Source organism: Megalobrama amblycephala, linkage group LG19 (genome assembly GCF_018812025.1).
Source record: "Megalobrama amblycephala isolate DHTTF-2021 linkage group LG19, ASM1881202v1, whole genome shotgun sequence".
NCBI classification, from domain to species: Eukaryota; Metazoa; Chordata; class Actinopteri; order Cypriniformes; family Xenocyprididae; genus Megalobrama; species Megalobrama amblycephala.
Window position 1 is genome coordinate 4,609,257 of NC_063062.1, and position 21,203 is coordinate 4,630,459.

At 36.8% G+C, this 21,203-nt stretch overlaps 1 protein-coding gene across 1 annotated transcript in view; it reads left to right on the forward strand.

Annotated features, from left to right (window-relative positions):
- The window catches only part of fkbp16 (FKBP prolyl isomerase 16), a 67,057-nt gene that overhangs the window by 45,118 nt on the left and 736 nt on the right, over positions 1-21,203 (forward strand). Inside the window, exons 4-6 of the mRNA XM_048169299.1 lie at positions 15,511-15,728; positions 18,927-19,108; positions 19,182-19,259. Coding sequence (XP_048025256.1) covers positions 15,511-15,728; positions 18,927-19,108; positions 19,182-19,259 — 478 coding nt within the window. The remainder of the gene's footprint in view (positions 1-15,510; positions 15,729-18,926; positions 19,109-19,181; positions 19,260-21,203) is intronic.

A 21,203-nucleotide genomic window follows, 5' to 3' on the forward strand; every position in this document is an offset into this window, starting at 1 on the left:
CTTGAATGTACGAATATGACCTGAATCCTGCCACCTTTAATAGCCCTCCTGATGTTAGCGAGCGTCACCTGAAACGCTCATCTGTTCTCCCACAGTATACAGTCTCCCACGCTGCTCTCTGTCTCGTCTCTATAGCAACTGCCAAAGCTCTGACCCCTCCTTGTTTGAGTAACTATCAGAGTGTCTAACCAAACCCTTCTCTGAAAACTCCACGCCATCCAATGTGCTGCCATCACAAAACCACAATGGCTGTTTTTACCCAGACTGGCCTAGACACATCCAAAATAAGGTCCAGTAAATGCCTTGACTGGAATCAGAGCAGGAATGCCGCCATACTGGAGTCTCCGTCCTCCTGATGAGCGGTGATACGTTGTGGCTCCATCATAACCCAAAACAGTCATTTAAGCTCACTTGTGAACAACAATTATTCTTTGGCTGAACTTAAAGGCGCAGTGTCATAATTTAATCTGTGGACAGACAAGGTAAGCAAGCAAGAACAACAGCGAAAAATGGCAGATGGAGCAATAATAACTGACATGATCCATGATAGCATGATATTTTTAGTGATATTTGTAAATTGTCTATCTAAATGTTTCGTTAGCATGTTGCTAATGTACTGTTAAATGAGGTTAAAGTTACCTTCGTTTCTTACTGTATTCATTTTTAAACACTTGCAGTCTGTATAATTCATAAACACAACTTCATTCTTTATAAATCTCTCCAACAGTGTAGCATTAGCCGTTAGCCACAGATCACGGCCTCAAACTCATAGAGAATCAAATGTAAACATCAAAATAAATACTTTACTCACATGATTCGATGTATGCATACAGCATGCATGACGAACATCTTGTAAAGATCCATTTGAGGGTTATATTAACTGTGGGAACTTTGTAAATGCACTGTAATATAGTCAAGAGCTCGTGTGGCAGGGAGCACACGATTTAAAGGGGCGGCGCGCTGGAAAAATCAGTGTATAGTTAATGATGCCCCAAAATAGGCAGTTTTCTATGGGGTATTTTGAGCTGAAACTTCACAGACACATTCAGGAGACACCTTAGACTTATATTACATCTTGTGAAAAAACATTCTTGGGCGCCTTTAAGTAAAAACTGTGATTTTATTTTGGGATTCTTTGATGAATGGAAAGTTCAAAAGAACAGTATTAATTTGAAATAGAAATCTTTGTAACAGTATTAATGTCTTTACTGCCACTTTTGATTAATTAATGCACCCATGCTGAATAAAAGTATTTAATTCGAAGAACAGTACAATATAGCTAGGAATAATGCACATTAGCCTGCTAAAGGTAATGTCTTTTACCATATGCAACATTTGGTGTTGGCAGGAATTTCAAGGATAAATAGAATGTTCCACTTTTTACCAAAACACTTTAAAGGGATAGTGCACCCAAAAATTCTGTCATTAATTACTCACCCTCATGTTGCTAGTGACATCACTAACCCTAAAATGTACATAAACCCTGCTTCCAAGAACATGCAACAAAGGGGGTGGGGCCATGTTGGGCTGCTTTAGAGAAGAGGGAGAGTTGTTGTAGTAGAGTGTTGTTATCATGCCGTCATTTTACGCCGGACTGCTTCACAAACGAGGGTCAATTCAACACTGGATTTGCACAAAAGATTAACATGACGGCACATGCTAGTCGATGAGTTGAATCAACTCCACAGCAACTACATACATTTATCCACTAACCATTCAGAAACATTCTAAAAGCTCCGCCCTCTTCTGGAAAGCAGCTGGGAGCAGCAGCTCATTTGCATTTAAAGGGACATACAGAAACAGTGTATTTTTGCTCACACCCCAATAGGGGCAAATTTGGCTAGCTGTAATAAATGATCTATGGGGTATTTTGAGCTGAAACTTGACAGACACATTCTTGGGACACCAGAGACTTATATTACATCTTGTAAAAGGGGCATTATAGGTCCCATTTAATGAGGTCTTCACTACCTTTCTGGGGCTTGAAAGTGGTAGTTGTGTAGACTGTCAATGGAGGGACAGAAAGCTCTCAGATTTCATTAAAAATATCTTCATTTGTGTTCCGAAGATGAACGAAGGTCTTATGGGTTTGGAATGACATGAGGGTGAGTAATTAATAACAGAATTTTCATTTTTGGGTGAACTAACCCTTTAAAACTTCAACAAAACAAAAAAACTCCTATAAATCCCAACATAACAGACCATTAAACAATAACAAGTCTCCTCTTTTCTCATCTTGCTAAAAAAAAAAAAAACATAAAATATGTTATTTCAACATTTGCTCTCCCTATCCAGTCACATCTAGAAATCCCCTGCCCAGTTTCAGCAATTTTACATTAACGCCAACAAGTATTATTCATGAAGTCCCAATGTAAATGGATTATGTAAACTTCAGTTTTACTCATTTAAATGGATTTTATGCAAAATACTGATAATAGTGTTGCATTAGCAATCTAATTAAATAAAGGCAGCAAGCTGCAAATTAACAATATAGGCTATTTTATATTTTTTATAACAAATATCTAGATCTTTTGAAACAAGCTGAACAATCAGGACTTGTTTGTGGGTCCCACACTTTGCTAAAAGTACAGACCATTGTGAGTTTCAGAGGACAGGCTACAATTTTATTGGCAGGCTTTTGTTGTGAATGGGTGAGGAGAGTTCCAGGACCTCTTTCTCATTTTAGGCTCCACTGTGCTCAAATCAGCCCCTGAGGACCAATCAGCCCTGAGGGTTTATACACGGGCCCTTTACAACTACCTCCCTTTCCTGCCACCTAAATTTCTCCAGTTTCAAGTCCTCAGGGCTTCATCAAATACTCGCATTTCCCACTAATGCTGGCTGGAAAACAGATATGTGCAACGGACCATGGGAATTATGCAATATCTCATTTATCAGCGTGGGGCTTTTTACAGATTTGAGATTATGATTTGAGGACAGATCCGTGATTTTCAGTGGCAGAATCACTTTTGAAGCCTTTTGACCTGTTGAGTTTCAAAAGAAAGACCTTAAAAGACTTTCACACTGTCTCATGATCTTTCTTGAGGTCATTTGTGGTTCTCTGGAATAGTTTTACTGTCTTCTGTCTTGAAATGTTTAACTTGTCTGACCTACATATCAAAATGTTTTCCAGTAAGTTTGATAACTAGGTTAGATATTAAAAATAATTTGCATTGCATCACATGCACAAATCCTTATATATTAATATCTCTATATGTCTGTATCTGTAAACGTGTCAGTGCATGTGATAGCTACCTTTAAAAAAAAAAGCTGCATCTGTCAAAAAAAAAAGGAAAAAGAAAGACAGCAAGCAGGTGGAAGCAGCGACCTGATTTAATTGAAAAATGACTCAAGCCTCCACAAAGAAAATGTATTAGCTGGTCCAGCAAATCATGACTTACAGGTGGAGTTTCATTTCAAACTGATCACAGACCCCATTAAACGCCTAGACTGTGAAACCAATTAGCATTATCACAATACCTGACTGTTGATTCACACTCATGATCAAAGTGAAATCATCCAGTGTCCCCAAAGTCAATTTGCTCAACCCGGAGGAAGTCCAATTCCTGCCATTTGTCTGATAGGGATGCTTTGTCTGCAAAATGCAAGGCTTATTAGTTGCGACATTAAAGGCTTCTTACATCTGCATGTAAGACATGCTTTCAAATGTGCCAGGGGAGCATTTTGGCTGAAGATTACATGTCACGTCATATAGTAATCTCTTAGACACAAACAAGGCGATGCAGAGTTTGTTCCTATTCGAGTGAATTGTATTTTTTGTTTTTGAAATACATTGAGGACATGCTTCTAGGCAAATTCCTCAATTTTTATGTGCTTTTCTCAATAAGACTCAGTAGCACTACTTTGTAAACTAGTTAATCTGCTTTTATTTTTGTCAGTACAACACAATCTGTCTGTGGACCAGCCCAGTGTTGTGTTTTGACAAGCTAGGCAAGTCACAACACAGAAGTGATCAACTAGGAAGGTAGAAAGTATGGAAGCTTGTACATTAAATAGCAAAATAAAAAAGGTAATAGTAACTCCGAATTTTTTTCTTGCAATTGTGAGATTATATCTCACAATTCTGAGAAAAATGTCAGAATTGTGTATTATAAAGTCAGAATTGCGAGATATAAAGTCAGAATTGTGTTATAAAGTCAGAATTGTGTATTATAAAGTCAGAATTGTGTTATAAAGTCAGAATTGTGTGTTATAAAGTCAGAACTGTGAGATATAAAGTCAGAATTGCGAGATATAAAGTCAGAATTGTGTTATAAAGTCAGAATTGTGTGTTATAAAGTCAGAATTGTGAGATATAAAGTCAGAATTGCGAGATATAAAGTCAGAATTGTGTTATAAAGTCAGAATTGTGTGTTATAAAGTCAGAATTGTGATATATAAAGTCAGAATTGTGAGATATAAAGTCAGAATTGTGAGTTATAAAGTCAGAATTGCGAGATATAAAGTCAGAATTGTTATAAAGTCAGAATTGTGTGTTATAAAGTCAGAATTGTGAGATATAAAGTCAAAATTGTGTTATAAAGTCAGAATTGTGTGTTATAAAGTCAGAACTGTGATATAAAGTCAGAATTGTGAGATATAAAGTCAGAATTGTGAGATATAAAGTCAGAATTGTGTTATAAAGTCAGAATTGTGTGTTATAAAGTCAGAATTGCGAGATATAAAGGCACAATTGTGAGATATAAAGTCAGAATTGCGAGATATAAAGTCAGAATTGTGTTAAAAAGTCAGAATTGTGAGATATAAAGTCAGAATTGTGTTATAAAGTCAGAATTGCGAGATATAAAGTCAGAATTGTGTTAAAAAGTCAGAATTGCGAGATATAAAGTCAGAATTGTGTTATAAAGTCAGAATTGCGTTATAAAGTCAGAATTGCGTGATATAAAGTCAGAATTGCGAGATATAGTCAGAATTGTGTTATAAAGTCAGAATTGTGTTATAAAGTCAGAATTGCATTATAAAGTCAGAATTCCGTGATATAAAGTCAGAATTGTGTTATAAAGTCAGAATTGTGAGATATAAAGGCACAATTGTAAGATATAAAGTCAGAATTGTGAGATATAAAGTCAGAATTGTGAGATATAAAGGCACAGTTGTAAGATATAAAGTCAGAATTGTGTTATAAGGTCAGAATTGCGTTATAAAGTCAGAATTGCGTGATATAAAGTCAGAATTGTGTTATAAAGTCAGAATTGCGAGATATAAAGTCAGAATTGTGTTATAAAGTCAGAATTGTGTTATAAAGTCAGAATTGTGAGATATAAAATCAGAATTGTGTTATAAAGTCAGAATTGTGAGTTATAAAGTCAGAATTGCAAGATATAAAGTCAGAATTTTGAGTTATAAAGTCAGAATTGTGTTATAAAGTCAGAATTGTGAGATATAAAGTCAGAATTGATATAAAGTCAGAATTGTGAGATATAAAGTCATAATTGCAAGATATAAAGTCAGAATTGTGTTATAAAGTCAGAATTGTGAGATATAAAGTCAGAATTGTACGATATAAACTCGCAATTCTGAGAAAAACGTCAGTCTTTTTTTCCCTCACAATTGGACATTATAACATTATAGATTATATCTCACAATTCTGATTTTATAACTCGCAATTGTGACTTTATATCATACGATTCTGACAATGTCGACAGATGAGGTAATTAAAGTTACACTGTTATGATAGTTTGATTATAAAGTATATTTGAGACTATAGACAATATAGATCTGGCTATGAATGTGAGACTATAGTTTGTATTAATCCTTTTTCTTTGCACAACAAATTAACATTACAGTACAGAATTGCTCTTTCGGCATAATATTGAACATTAGATAAACATTCATTTCATGTGTCATTGAATGGAAGAGAGACTCTCAGGAGCATGCGTAACCGTCACATCCTTTTGATTTTCCTGGCAAAACATCCCAAGTCCTTCACATAAATCGGTCTAGAGGCTTTCATAGGCAAACTAGGAAGTCGGGGAAGGTCTCATCTATTTAAGTTTGTTTACAAGCTGTTCACACAATGGCAATAAAAAAACGATTAAAACATAAAATTCTTACATATAGTCCCTTTAATACTTTTTATTTGTTATTATTAAAATTAAATATTGTAATTGTTATTGGCTTTAAGTTTTTATATGTGCTATAATATGGCCCTCATTCTCTAGTGTATAAAAAAAGCATCTTGTTTTGCAATGTCTCCAGTATAGGCAGAAGCGAGTCATGCCACAGCAAGATTCGTGGTTACAGGCGATGGCCTCTTTCCAGTTACCAGATCCTCCTTTGATAAAAACACAAAAAGAACATACACACTCACTTCCACACGGAAACACTCACTGAAACAATATATATTAAAAAAAATCATAACAACAACAACAAAATATATTTGTCAATGTCAAAGGCTTCTCTTTTCATTGCATGACTTGTTTTTCTTACTGCATAATATGTGCAATGATAAAGAGTTAATAGATAAAAGACCAGCCTTAGCAAAAAAGGATCAAGGCCAGAGGAACAAATACATTTGTGCGGCACAAGGGCAGTTTCTTTCCGCAGAGAAGGTCAAGGAGGGAAGTAGTTGGTTATGATTGGGCATTTCATCGGTGTTGTTAACCTATTAGATAAATCTAACTACAGTACAGTATGTGCTCTGTTCCAGTGTGGTGCCATGTTACATAATGAATATACTTTGACCTCTTGAGAAATAAGGGGAGGTGAACACTTTAGCTAAATTTGGCCAGCATGTTATGATCTGCACAGCTCTGTTCTGGTTCATGACAGAAAAGTATATTTACAGTGGCATATGTCTGTTGTGTATGGTCAAATGAGGCCGTTTTGCTTGTGTTGTGGAAAACTCTCATTCATATGAATGTAAGCATTGTCTCACTCTCACCCGGATTAGGTACAGTACAGAGAGGGTTGAAATAAAAGCGCATCATAGCCTGAAGTGCTGTACTAAGCCAAACGATCAATTACGCACAAACTGTACCTTACATGAACTTATCAAAAAAGAATTTTCAATTTATCAAATTAAAAGCAATATTATATCATAAGGTGCCTGTTTTAGCGAACAAAAATAAATCAAAGAAAAAGGCAATGTGAATGATCATCTCCATTTTATTTTATTTCTACAATGTGACGTATTTCTGAGTGAAAAATGGGCGTTGCATACCAGAATGGAGCCTGACCAAATGCTGGCCACAAACCTGCGGCCTATCAGTGGAGGAAAAAAAAGTTAAAAGAAAAAGAGGAAGTTATTACATATTGATCAGGAAAACAAACATTCAAAACATGTATAAAGAATGTATAAAAGATCATAAAATGAAGTAAAAATAAAAAGTCATCAAAATGACCCTAATTATTATATTTCCTATTCATTTAATTGATACACACATAAATGTGTCAATACACTATACACAGCTAAAATATGCATGAGGTGACATATAACAGAGCTATCACCTTACACCCTGCTTCGCACGCCAGTGACAATGTAGGTTCAGTGACTGGATCTCATTTCACTGTGGAAGGGAAGGAAGTGAGCTGAACCTTAGAAGTGTTATTGTTATAATCTGCTCTAATATCACGTACAAATAATGTGACTGACACGGACGCAAAGCTGCTCATTAAAAGTAGGACTTTTATGCTTTTAATGTAGACAAAATGTGCTGATAAGGATTTGTATGGTACACACTTCCTCTTTTGCGATCTGTGAATCTCAGTATGCACAAACAGACTGTTCTGTATGTTTTAAGGAGCCTAGTTATATACACTATATTGCCAAAAGTATTGGGAAATCAGGTGAATCACTGAATTCAGGTGTTCCAATCACTTCCATGGCCACAGGTGTACAAAATCAAGCACCTAGGCATGCAGACTGCTTCTACAAACATTTGCGAAAGAATGGGTCGCTCTCAGGAGCTCAGTGAATTCAAGCGTGGTACCGTGATAGGTTGCCACCTGTGCATTAAGTCCATTAGTGAAATTTCCTCTCTACTAAATATTCCACTGTCAACTGTTAGTGGTATCTTAACAAAGTGGAAGCAATTTGGAACAACAGCAACTCAGCCACGAAGTGGTAGGCCACGTAAAATCACAGAGTGAGGTCAGCGCATGCTGAGGCACACAGTGCGCCAACTTTCTGCAGAGTCAATATCTACAGACCTCCAAACTTCATGTGGCCTTCAGATTAGCTCAAGAACAGTGCGTAGAGAGCTTCATGGAATGGGTTTCCATGGCCGAGCAGCTGCATCCAAGCCTTACATCACCAAGTGCAATGCAAAGCGTCGGATGCAGTGGTATAAAGCACGCCGTCACTGGACTCTAGAGCAGTGGAGACGTGTACTCTGGAGTGACGAATCACGCTTCTCTGTCTGGCAATCCGATGGATGAGTCTGGGTTTGGCGGTTGCCAGGAGAACGGTACTTGCCTGACTGCATTGCGCCAAGTGTAAAGTTTGGTGGAGGGGGGATTATGGTGTGGGGTTGTTTTTCAGGGGTTGGGTTTGACCCCTTAGTTCCAGTGAAAGGAACTCTTAATGCTTCAGCATACCAAGACAATTTCATGCTCCCAACTTTGTGGGAACAGTTTGGGGATGGCCCCTTCCTGTTCCAACATGACTGCGCACCAGTGCACAAAGCAAGGTCCATAAAGACATGGTGTGGAGGAACTTGACTGGCCTGCACAGAGTCCTGACCTCAACCCGATAGAACACCTTTGGGATGAATTAGAGCGGAGACTGTGAGCCAGGCCTTCTCTGCAACATCACTGCCTGACCTCACAAATGCACTTCTAGAAGAATGGTCAAAAATTCCCATAAACACACTCCTAAACCTTGTGGAAAGCCTTCAGAAGAGTTGAGCCTGTTATAGATGCAAAGGGTGGGCTAACTCCATATTAAACCCTACGGATTAAGAATGGGATGTCATTAAAGTTCATGTGCATGTAAGGGCAGGCGTCCCAAAACTTTTGCCAATATAGTGTATATATGAAGAGTCTGGCATAAACTTTCAGCAACAGCTGTCAAGGATCATGGAAAATTGATCAAATATTTACCTAACTTTTTTTTACTTCTGTCCCTCCTTTCAATCAAATGCAATCCAAAGTGATTGATTAACTAATTAAATGGACCCTGAACTGCATCTTGGCAAGCTTCCACAAATGTTGTATTTTTATGTTTTGTGGGGACTGTTCACAGACATAATGATTTTTATACCGTACAAACTGTATATTCTATCCCCTAACCCAAAACCTACCCATCACAGAAAACTTTCTGCATTTTAACATTTTCAAAAAACATCTCTTGGCATGATATATAAGCTGGGTTTTTTTAATGGGGACCAAAACATGTCCCCACAAGGACAATGATTTCAGATATTGCCATCTTTGTGGGGACATTTTGTCTCCATAACGTTGGGTTTACCTGAACCACACACACATACACACAAACACACACACACACACAGGTTTGATTTGCTATCTTAGTGAGGACATTCCATAGGCATAATGGTTTTTATACTGTACAAACTGTACATTCTATCCCCCTACACTACCCCTACCCCTAACCTACCCATCACAGAAAACATTCTGCATTTTTACATTTTTAATAAAACATTGTTTAGTATGTTTTTAAAGTTATTTTAAATATGAGGACTCATGAAATGCTCCTATGATATAACTTCCTGTTAGATTAACATATACTGGATGCTGTTTTAGCTAGAAATTGGTGACAACAGTTTTCAGGCACTATGGGAGGCATTTTGGTGCCTGCATATTTTACAGTTAATAATGGAATATTTCATGAACTGATGTTAATGTACCAAAATACAAAATACGCCCCCAAGCTTGCGACTCCATTAAACATTGCATAAATACTACAGAAGTTCACAATATAACTCTCAAAATGGACCTTTTCAAACTGTTCGTGATGCAGCATATCAGATCACGCAAGTATGGCATGTATTTTGTGGATGTTTGCTAACTTTCGATTCTGAATGAGTTTGATAGTGTTCTGCACGGCTAACATGGCTAAAGCTACACACTTAGAGAGACTCGATAAGAATGAAGATGCGTTTATGGATTATACAGACTGCAAGCATTTTCGGGTTAAAAATGAAAATAATGACATGGCTCTGGTCTGTGAATACAGTAAGAAACAATGGCAACTTTAACCACATTTAACAGTACATTCGCAACATGCTAAAGAAACATTTAGAAAGACAATTTACAAATATCACTAAATTATATCATATCAAGGATCATGAACAGTTATTATCGATCCATCCTCCAATTTTTGCTATTGTCCTTGCTTGCTTCTTCACAATACCTGCAGAACTTCTGATGATTTGGCTGTGCAGCTACACAACGTTAACGCTGGTTGCCTTGCCTTGAACAGTCTTGCCTTATGTAACAGTCGGTGTTATGTTAGGATTCGCCCTTTTTTCTGCGGTGTTTTTCACGCACAAGATTTACATATGAAGGAGGAAACAATGCTGTTTGAGGCTCACGGTATGTCATTTCCATGTACAGAACTCTTATTATTCAACTATGCCAAAGTAAATACAATTTTCAATTCTATGGCACCTTTAAATTGTACTTATAAGCAGGGCTTGACATTAACTTTTTTGCTCACAGCCACTGTGGCTAGTGGTTTTCCAGAGTTACTAGCCAATCAGCATTTTCACTGGACTCAATTTTGACATTGATACCATGGGGAAAAACTGCCATAAAGATATTTTTAATATTATCTCATAATTTGGCAGCAGGTATATTAGACTGCGGTCACTTTAAGATCCATTATACTGTTACACATGCATTTTCTTTCTCAACTGTTTACGTTCACTTAAAACATAACTGACTGTGTTTACATGAATACTCTCCAAGACTGGCATTTTGACATTATTTTGTGTATTTTGACTGTTTAAGTGCAATAAGCAGCAAAAAAGATCTCAATTTAGTATAGATGTGGCTTTATGTGCACACACTTTGAGTGTGAGAACAAAATGAGTAAATGAATGAGTAAAATTATGTGCAAGCAATCCCATGCTGAAATTCAAGCCCTGTAACACCAACAATATTCATCTGGCGCAAATGAAACGAGTGAGTGAGGGGAGGCGGGTTTGTGTGTCAACTCGCTGTTGGAGAGATGAGAAAGCGAGAAAGCACAGCTGGTATTGTGTGTCTATTCTGTGGAAAATGAGTATTGGAAGCGTTTCAGATATTTAAGTATCGATATGCATCGAAAAATCTATATTTTTGACACTACATTGCACTTAGTTTATCATTTCAGATGCCTTTTTAAAAGACTACAATTGAAAAATGTATATTAAATTCAACCCACCAGTAGGCTATTAGGACTAGTTATTTAATAATAATTTGAATGAAACAATTTAGACAATTTGAAAAGTAGGAATTTTATATACACTACTGTTCAAAAGTTTGTGGTCAGTTTTTGAAAGTAGTCTTTTATGCGCACCAAGGCTGCATTTATTTGATTGAAATTATATTTATTTGATTTGATTTATTGATGATTTAAATTGAAATATTACATTTTAAATAACTGTTTTGTAGTGTAAGGTATTCTTGTGATCTCAAAGCTGAATTTTCAGCATCATTACTCCAGACTTCAGTGTTTATACAGTCAACATTATACAGATTTAGCACTCACTCTGATTCTGATAATAGTTCAATTGTGCGTTTTGTGCATCTCATTAAGTTGCACAAAGCAGCAGCACAAACCTACAGTTACATGCTATCTAGTTTCATTGAAGAGGCTTTGGATTTATGTCAGCTCACCAGCTGACTGATATTAACACTCCAATTTACTGAAATACCATAAACTGTACTGGAAAAACTCCAGCTGTACAAACATGTATGTTCGGGCTGAAGAACGTCAAACTGTGACAATCTAGCGGGTTAGCTGACTCTTTCACACCAGGCTTGATCCTCTTTTATCTCACGAGAACACACTTAATAAATGTGCACAGTGGAACTGACTCAGTTTCAGACCTTTTATTTGTCAGTCTATTGATTTATGTGCTGTCATGTGACCAAGTACTGACAGTAATAAGGCCAGATAAGGTTGTGTGGGAAAGGTGGTATATTCCATGGACCCCTGGGATCCTCCTGTTCAGCTCCGAAAGCATCTCTGTCAGCTTGAATAAGTTCATGATCTCATATAGCCCTTTGCAGCAAGTGCTGTGTAGGCAGAGAAAAGTATGGTAAAAAAAAAACAAAAAAAACAAGGGGTTACATACTGTTATCATTGCCAAGTGTGGTTGGGAAAGGAGTTCTGTAGGTGATATATCACAAAACATGAAACAGATCTTGCAAGAGGCTATTTTGAAACCACTGCCTTGGATGATAAATATTGACAGACGTATTGATGCACTAAGAGATGTGACAGAAGTGATGCATCGAGCAGTCAATCGAGAGAAAGAGGGATGCTTTCTATTTGTGATGGACTGAGTTTGTCATTGGAATTCATAGTACAGCCATGAATATATATGGTGAATATATATATATATATCACCTATCTTTCCCATCTGATTTGGCAAAATCACGGTGACCATATATATATATATATATATGAATTCCAATGACATATACCTGATAACTCAGTCCATCACAAATATATATGTATATTTTTATCAGTTTATCAGGTATTTGTCATTGGAATTCATAGTCTAATGAAGATATATATATATAACTCGGTCCATCACATATATATACATATACATATATATTTGTGATGGACCGAGTTATATATATATATATATCTTCATTAGATTTATTTAGATTCATTAACCAACACAGTCTTGTACAAACTTGTTATAATTCTTCAAAATGGCAAAATCAGAACAATTAGTCAGGCAAAATGCTATGAGCTGTAATGCGAGAGTGTTGAATAGCCTAATTATTTTGATAAAGTGAAAGGAACTTATTAAAATATGAAGGGAAAATATGAGGTTAATTTTGAAATTACTGTTTTTTTTCCCCGCATAATTCATTGGAGTCTCAAAGAACCTGTGTGTGTGTGTGTGTGTGTGTGTGTGTGCGTGTTTTTGTGACATATCAGACAAATTTGCATAATGACATGGGTATGACATAGGTATAGGAGAGGATGACTTATGAGGACATTACCCCATGTCCCCATTTTTCAAAAGGCTTATAAATCATACAGAATGAGTTTTTGTGAGAAGGTAAAAATGTGCACAGTTTTCTGTGATGGGTACGTTTAGATGTAGGGCGATAGAAAATATGGTTTGTAGAGTATAAAAACCATTACACCTATGGAATGTCCCTACAATTCACAAAAACAAACCTGTGTGTGTGTGTGTGTGTGTGTGATAATGTTATAGTGTTAATTCAAAACAATGCTCAAAGAATACCACAGAGAAATTTGTAGTGCACCAGAAAAGCAAGCAAAGCTTTTCCATCATGTCATCCTCATTCATTTCTACCATCCTGAAGAATACTGAAAGAATACAGCCTTTTTCTTTTTTTCTTTTTTTGACACAAGCCTCAATCCGCCAGAGCATATGGTCTTCTAAAGAGGCCTCTGCCAGTACTAGAGTTCAAATCTGGGCAAAGTGAGGATAGTGCACACACACACTGGATACAAGCCCTTTGCCTCTCAAAAGGCAGCAGGCAGCCAGTGTTCAAAACAGCAGCTCTACCATTCCTCTCTCTCTTTCCTTCTCTCAAACAAAAACAACCACAACACCGCAGCACAAAAATAACAGACTTACTCGAAAGAAGATATATTTTTAAAAGAGGGAGACAGAATAAAAATAGCTTCCACAAACTGCCAACATCTCAAAAACTGTCTAACAGTAATTGAAGTATCTACAGTACAGAATAAAAACAGACAGGAATCAGGGAGACACCTGGATGGATGGATGGATGGATGGATGGATGCTTCACAGGTTGCCACTGGAGTCCTCTTCCACTCCTCAATGACGACATCACGGACCTTGCGCTCCTCCACCTTCCGTTTGAGGATGCCCCACAGATGCTCAGTAGGGTTTAGGTCTGGAGACATGCTTGGCCAGTCCATCACCTTTACCCTAAACTTCTTTAGCAAGGCAGTGGTTGTCTTGGAGGTGTGTTTGGGGTAGTTATCATGTTGGAATACTGCCCTGCGGCCCAGTCTCCGAAGGGAGGGGATCATGCTCTGCTCATTCATGGTTCCCTCAATGAACTGTAGCTCCCCAGTGCCAGCAGCACTCATGCAGCTCCAGACCATGACACTCCCACCACCATGCTTGACTATAGGCAAGATACACTTTTCTTTGTACTCCTCACCTGGTTGCCGCCACACACGCTTGACACCATCTGAACCAAATAAGTTTGTCTTGGTCTCATCAGACCACAGGACATGGTTCCAGTAATCCATGTCCTTAGTCTGCTTGTCTTCAGCAAACTGTTTGCGGGCTTTCTTGTGCATCATCTTTAGAAGAGGCTTCCTTCTGGGATGACAGCCATGCAGATCAATTTGATGCAGTGTGCTGCGTATGGTCTGAGCACTTACAGGCTGACCCCCCACCCCTTCAACCTCTGCAGCAATGCTGGCAGCACTCATACGTCTATTTCCCAAACACAACCTTTGGATATGACACTCAACTTCATGGTTCTTCGACCATGGCGAGGCCTGTTCTGAGTGGAACCTGTCCTGTTAAAACGCTGTATGGTCTTGGCCACCGTGCTGCAGCCCAGTTTCAGGGTCTTGGCAATCTCCTTAGAGCCTACTCCATCTTCATGTAGTGCAACAATTCTTTTTTTCAGATCCTCAGAGAGTTCTTTGCCATGAGGTGCCATGTTGAACTTCCAGTGACCAGTATGAGAGAGTGAGCGCGATAACACCAAATTTAACACAACTGCTCCTCATTGTAACACTAACGAGTCACATGACACCGGGGAGAGAAAATGGCTAATTGGGCCCAATTTGGACAATTTCACTTATAGGGGTGTACTCACTTTTGTGGCCAGCCGTTTAGACATTAATGGCTGTGTGTTGAGTTATTTTGAAGGGACAGCAAATTTACACTGTTATACAAGTTGTACACTCACTACTTTACATTGTAGCAAAGTGTCATTTCTTCAGTGTTGTCACATGAAAAGATATAATAAAATATTTACAAAAATGTGCGGGGTGTACTCACTTCTGTGAGATACGATAGATAGATGGATGGATGGATGGATGGATGGATGGATGGATGGATGGATGGATGGATGGATGGATGGATGGATGGATGGATGGATGGATGGATGGATGGATGGATGGATGGATGGATGGATGGATGGATGGATGGATGGATGGATGGATGGATGGATGGATGGATGGATGGATGGATGGATGGATGGATAGATAGATAGATAGATAGATAGATAGATAGATAGATAGATAGATAGATAGATAGATAGATAGATAGATAGAAAATGATTCAGATCAGATCTTTGAATGAATGGAGCTTCATTGCTGTGTATGTGTTTTATTGGCAGGGAGCCTGATATACCAGCCTGGGCACCTCTCCTGTATCAGCTGCAACTCATACACTTCAGAGAAAAGCCAGACCCCCTTTCACTGCCCATCCCCGACCGGATCCGAATCGGCAACCAGAAACGTGAACGAGGCAACTTCTACTTCCAGAGGGAAGAATACAGCATGGCAATACAGGCTTACTGCATGGCTTTAGATGTGCTTACGACACGCACACATGGTAATCCAAACCACATGCCCTTCAAACACTTGTTTGTCATATAATGCATTAAGCAGAACAAGCCAGTACATGCAGAAACATTCATGCATACACATAAATGTATAAGAGCCCAAATCTCAACAATAGGAAATGTTCTTTATAAAACTGAATATTTATAAACATTATATATAGTATTATGTTATAGAATATTTCTTTCTATAAATATTATTGTATTATGTAGTATTTTCTGTATATTTTTTTATAATATAAAATTAACTGCATATTACTATAAAAACTAAGCTAATTACTAATTACAAATACTACTAATTAACTCCAACTATCCCATAAGTAAACCCAATACTCATACACACTATATCATTTTTCTATCCACTTCATGGTATCTAATAAATCATTCAATGGTGATGGAGAAAACCCCTGTAATAGCTCTCAATCCAGCCCAGTTCTAGCAGCTCAGCTAATCTATTTGATCAATAATCATGTCATTGGAATGCTCAGTCATGTCTGCAAGCTGTGACCACCCTGAGTAACGCTCTTATTAAACCCTACGCTAATCAAATGTAATAAATCTACATGTTATTTCCACCTCCTTAATCATGGTAATTGCTGGAAAGCCTGGCCCATCTTGAGAGGAACGTTTGACAGTAATGAGACAGTAAAGTGCAAAGCACCGCTTTGGATTAGACACTGATAATGACCACATATGCAGAAGTGATCTCCACATCGCCACCGTCTCCACTGACCACTCAAGCATCACATATTAGACTCTCCTTCATTTTCTACATAATATTTTTCTACATTCATATACAGCTAAGCAGTAATTTTATAAATTATTTTGGGAAAAGATTTTTTGTAAGATGACGAACACTAAGTTGCTCTGATATCCAATAAAATGTAACTATAGGTTATATGTTTTCCACAATCAGCGATCCCATTTCATCAATCAATAATATATTTACGCAGTATAGCCATTCACAAAGAATGCATTTTTGCATTCCACTGCTTTGCTTTTCCATTATGTTTCTATGTAAACATGTGGTAGATGGACTTTTATTTACCTTGCGCTAGTGTCTTGCGCATGACAAGGCGTTCCAAAAACGTGCGCAGAAGATGAATAAAGATCAAATTTCCCCAAAAATACCTTGACGATTGTGAGTTGCTTTTATAGAAGAGTTCAATAAACCTAAGTTACATTTTAGACACGTTTTGGTATTAAATTGCTAGTTAATACCAGTGTCTGTTGCAAATGGATCTAGACAAAGCGACTGTCCAATTGACTGTTGCCTCTGATCAACAAACACTAGGCTAGGTGGTGTTTCGTCCCTAGATTAATCACTGTTATTAAACAAATCAGTTAAGTGACTGATTCAATAAGTCACTCATAAAGAAGCTCACTTTTATTCCTGAATGCATCAACATTTTTTATCAAATCGTTTGAATGAAAGATTGAATGAATGATTAAGACAGTCACTTGTCGCCACCTACTGGTGCAATGATGTAACCTGCAGAAAGAGTCAATGTAAAATCCCCACTACTAAAGGCTAAAGTATACTTCACTTTTTACGTGTATATGAGGGTCAGCGTACAGTGCGCGTGACGCGAATTTCGTCATCACTTTGTATGCGCAGGTCACAAAGTATGCCCAAGGCTTAATGCACAGGCTGGCAGTCTCTCTGGAACAAACAGTCAAAAGTAATGATGTGAAAAATAAAGCTTTTCAGAACTTTTAATCAATTGTATGGAAAAGGATTAGGGCCAAGCAATAATTAAAAAAAAAAAATCTTGAGATTAAAGAAATTACATTGAGAAAAAAAACTCGTTAAATTTCGAGAAAAAAGTTGAGATAAAATGTTGAGAATAAACTTGTTAAATTGAGAAAAAAGTCGAGATAAAATGTTGAGAATAAACTCGTTAAATTACGAGAAAAAACTTGTTAAATTTCGAGAAAAAAGTCGAGATAAAATGTTGAGAATAAACTCGTTAAATTACGAGAAAAAACTCATTAAATTTCGAGAAAAAAGTCGAGATAAAATGTTGAGAAAAAACTTGTTAAATTACGAGAAAAAACTCATTAAATTTCGAGAACAAATTCATTAAATTATGAGAAAAATGTTGTTCAATTTCGAGAAAAAAGTCGAGATAAAATGTTGAGAATAAACTTGTTAAATTACGAGAAAAAACTCATTAAATTTCGAGAACAAATTCATTAAATTATGAGAAAAATGTCGTTCAATTTCAAGAAAAATGTCGAGATAAAATGTTGAGAATAAAGTCATTAAATTATGAGAAAAATTCGTTAAATTACGAGAACAAATTCGTTAAATTACAAATTTTTTCTCATAATTTAACTACTTTTTTCTCGTAATTTAATGACTTTATTCTCATAATTTAATGACTTTATTCTCAACATTTTATCTCGACTTTTTTCTAGAAATGTAAAAACATTTCTTATAATTTAACGAATTTGTTCTCGTAATTTAATGACTTTTTTCTCCTAATTTAATTACTTTATTCTCAACATTTTATCTCGACTTTTTTCTTGAAATTTAACAAGTTTTTTTCGAGTAATTTAATGAGTTTATTCTCAACATTTTATTTAGACTTTTTTCTCGAAATTTAACGAGTTTTTTCTTGAGATGGTTTTATTTTTTATTAATGCTTGGCCCTTATCCTCTTCCGTACAATTGAACCAATTGCTTTGCAAAATGATTCACTAGTTGAGTCACCTACTGGTCAAAACGGTGTAAATGCAATGCAAACTCAGCCCAAACGTGCATAAAAACAACGTTTACCAATAAATTGCAAATGTTTTATTGAAAACATAGTCTATTAAATGGATTTAACAAATTATCTAAGCATGTAGTATGTATACTATGTGTTATTTTACGAAATTGTTTGTTTTGTTTGTTTTATGGAAGGCTTGTTTAATCAGGCCAATAAAAGACTTTTAACGACAACTTTTGCTTTTAATTATACAATTACAATACAATGTCAATAAAAATGACTAAAATGCATTAAACTTATCCGAGATCAGGTAAAAAAAAAACATATAAACACTATTTCATGGGTTCACAGAGAACATAACAAAGCCTCGTTTACTGAAATCACCTGAGTTTGGCAGTTTTATATCATTTCCTTGAAGTGAAAGGTTGACTGATATGTATTACTACAGCGGGTCTGTACTATTGTGTCCTCCTACAGACGGTCAAAGCTGTGGGACAGAGGAGGAAGAAGAAGAGGTGAACGACTACCGGGTAAAATGTCTGAATAACCTGGCAGCAGCACAGCTGAAGCTTGGACAGTTCGATGAGGCGCTGCACACCAGTCAAGATGTGCTGTTTCTCGATCCCCAGAATGTCAAAGCGTTATTCAGAAAAGGAAAGGTATGGGTGAATATTATTCAACAATACTGAATATTATTCAACTGTAATCTGGAAATGTAAAATGTGTCTTCAGCTTTTATCAGACAAGGGTGATTATGAGGAGGCCATGGAGACCCTGAAGAAGGCTTTGAAACTGGAGCCGTCCACTAAGGTGAGAGACGTAACCGTATCTCATGAACACATCTACATTTCACGTGAGCTGGCAACAGAAAATCCCATTAGAATCCGTTTACAGTTCAACCAAGGCCTTTGTGAAATACCTGGCCTAACTGGAGCAGTGATATTTCATTTTATTTCAAATTTAATGTCAACTCATACTCACTGTGGGTCAGGGAGTATGTGTTTGTATTTAGTGAAAGGTACATGCAATATTTAGGTTTATGATTCCATCGAGCTTTCAGTGTTCGTGAGAGCAAATACTTTCCAAAATGACTTTAGAGGTAGGGTAGGCAATTTCGGAGAAGCTAGCAATAGCGAGCGAGCTTTGAAAGCATTAGATCCCACCCTTTCTTCAGAGCGCTTTCCAAAGCCACGCCTCCTCCAAAACACATGAACGCGCACAGCCAGAGCAGAGTCTGCAAAGCGTCACGAGAGACTGTGTTAAGTTACCTCATGTCTCAAAGCATAACAATAACAATAATAACGAACATTTTCCGTCAGGTCTGTTTAAATTTACAACACAAACGCGTGGTAAGAGTGCATGCAAACAATATTTGCTTCTACAGGTAGACTCTTATAGTATCAGAGAATGACTTTTGTGCTGCGTTGCAATCCACCGAAACAAAACTTGTTCTGTCACGCCTTTGAGAATACTGTCAAATCCTCAGAGCAGCCACCAAGATTACAGCTGTCTGGAGCCACTAAATGGACACAAAGTTAAACACACAAATCCTCTCACTAGCCTTCCTGTAATAAAGTAAATCAACACTGGATACACTGTGGATGTTTATGACATGTGAGGAGCAATAAACAGAACAATTCATTCATTCATAACACTAAAGAATATTATGGCCCATTCTGCATGTCATATCTGATCTGATTCTTTCATGAAAGGCCATAATGCAATATATGTTTTTTTATGCTTTAATAATTTTAATATTATTATATTATCCCAACTTTATATTTTGTATATAATTTTTTCTGATAATTTCCATATTTAATATGCCCAAGTGGAAGCATGTATATGTTAAATAATTTGGTCCCAACACTGAACCCTGAGGAACTCCCTGCATCAGATTTGTGACTACCCAAGCTAACAAACTGGGCACAATTGGTTAAATAAGACTGAAACCAACTGAATACTGCCAGAAAGTCTAACAAGACCAAGATACTGCATGCACCAGAATCAGCTGCATAATATAATATAATATAATTAATATAATATAATATAATATAATATAATAATTTTGAAGGAAAGAAAATCCACAGACTGTATCTGGGCCTGAGTGATTTTGTGAGTGATCTCAGGTCCCCTCACACTGTGCTTTGACCCAGAGTGCTCATGGTGAAGAGTGAGCTTTGTCTAGACAAAACTAAAATATTATCTGCTGTTGCTATAATGACACCCTGTCTGGATGGCAGGACAAAAAGCAAACATTTCCTCAGGAGGGAACTCATTGCAAAATTCAAATTAGGGTCATAGAGTCAGAGAAGGCATGGGATCGAAAACGTGGTAATACATGTGGTGTTATATATTTCAGCCTGTTAGCAGTCTCTTAAGTGTATGGTCTGTGCTAATGAATTTTAATTGTAATTATACATGTATGCAAATCTGTACTTAGGTATATTCTAAGAAATCTGAATGGTGTTAAAGTAGCAAGACATAAAAAGTTCATATCAGTCACAGACCAGATCCTCTCAACCGATAAAATCAAGGTCAAACATTATATTGATCTACATTACGAATACAATAACCAGGTTTAAGTGTTTAAAACTTAACATGAGCAGCTAACTCTCGCTATTTACAAACTAAGTTAATGCTTTTTCCCTTCTTTAAATGCGATTTACATTTGAGATGAAGTGGTGTTGCTTTTATAAGCATGACAGTCATTGTTGTTTCACATGTGGAAATTCAATCATGACTGTCCTGAAAACG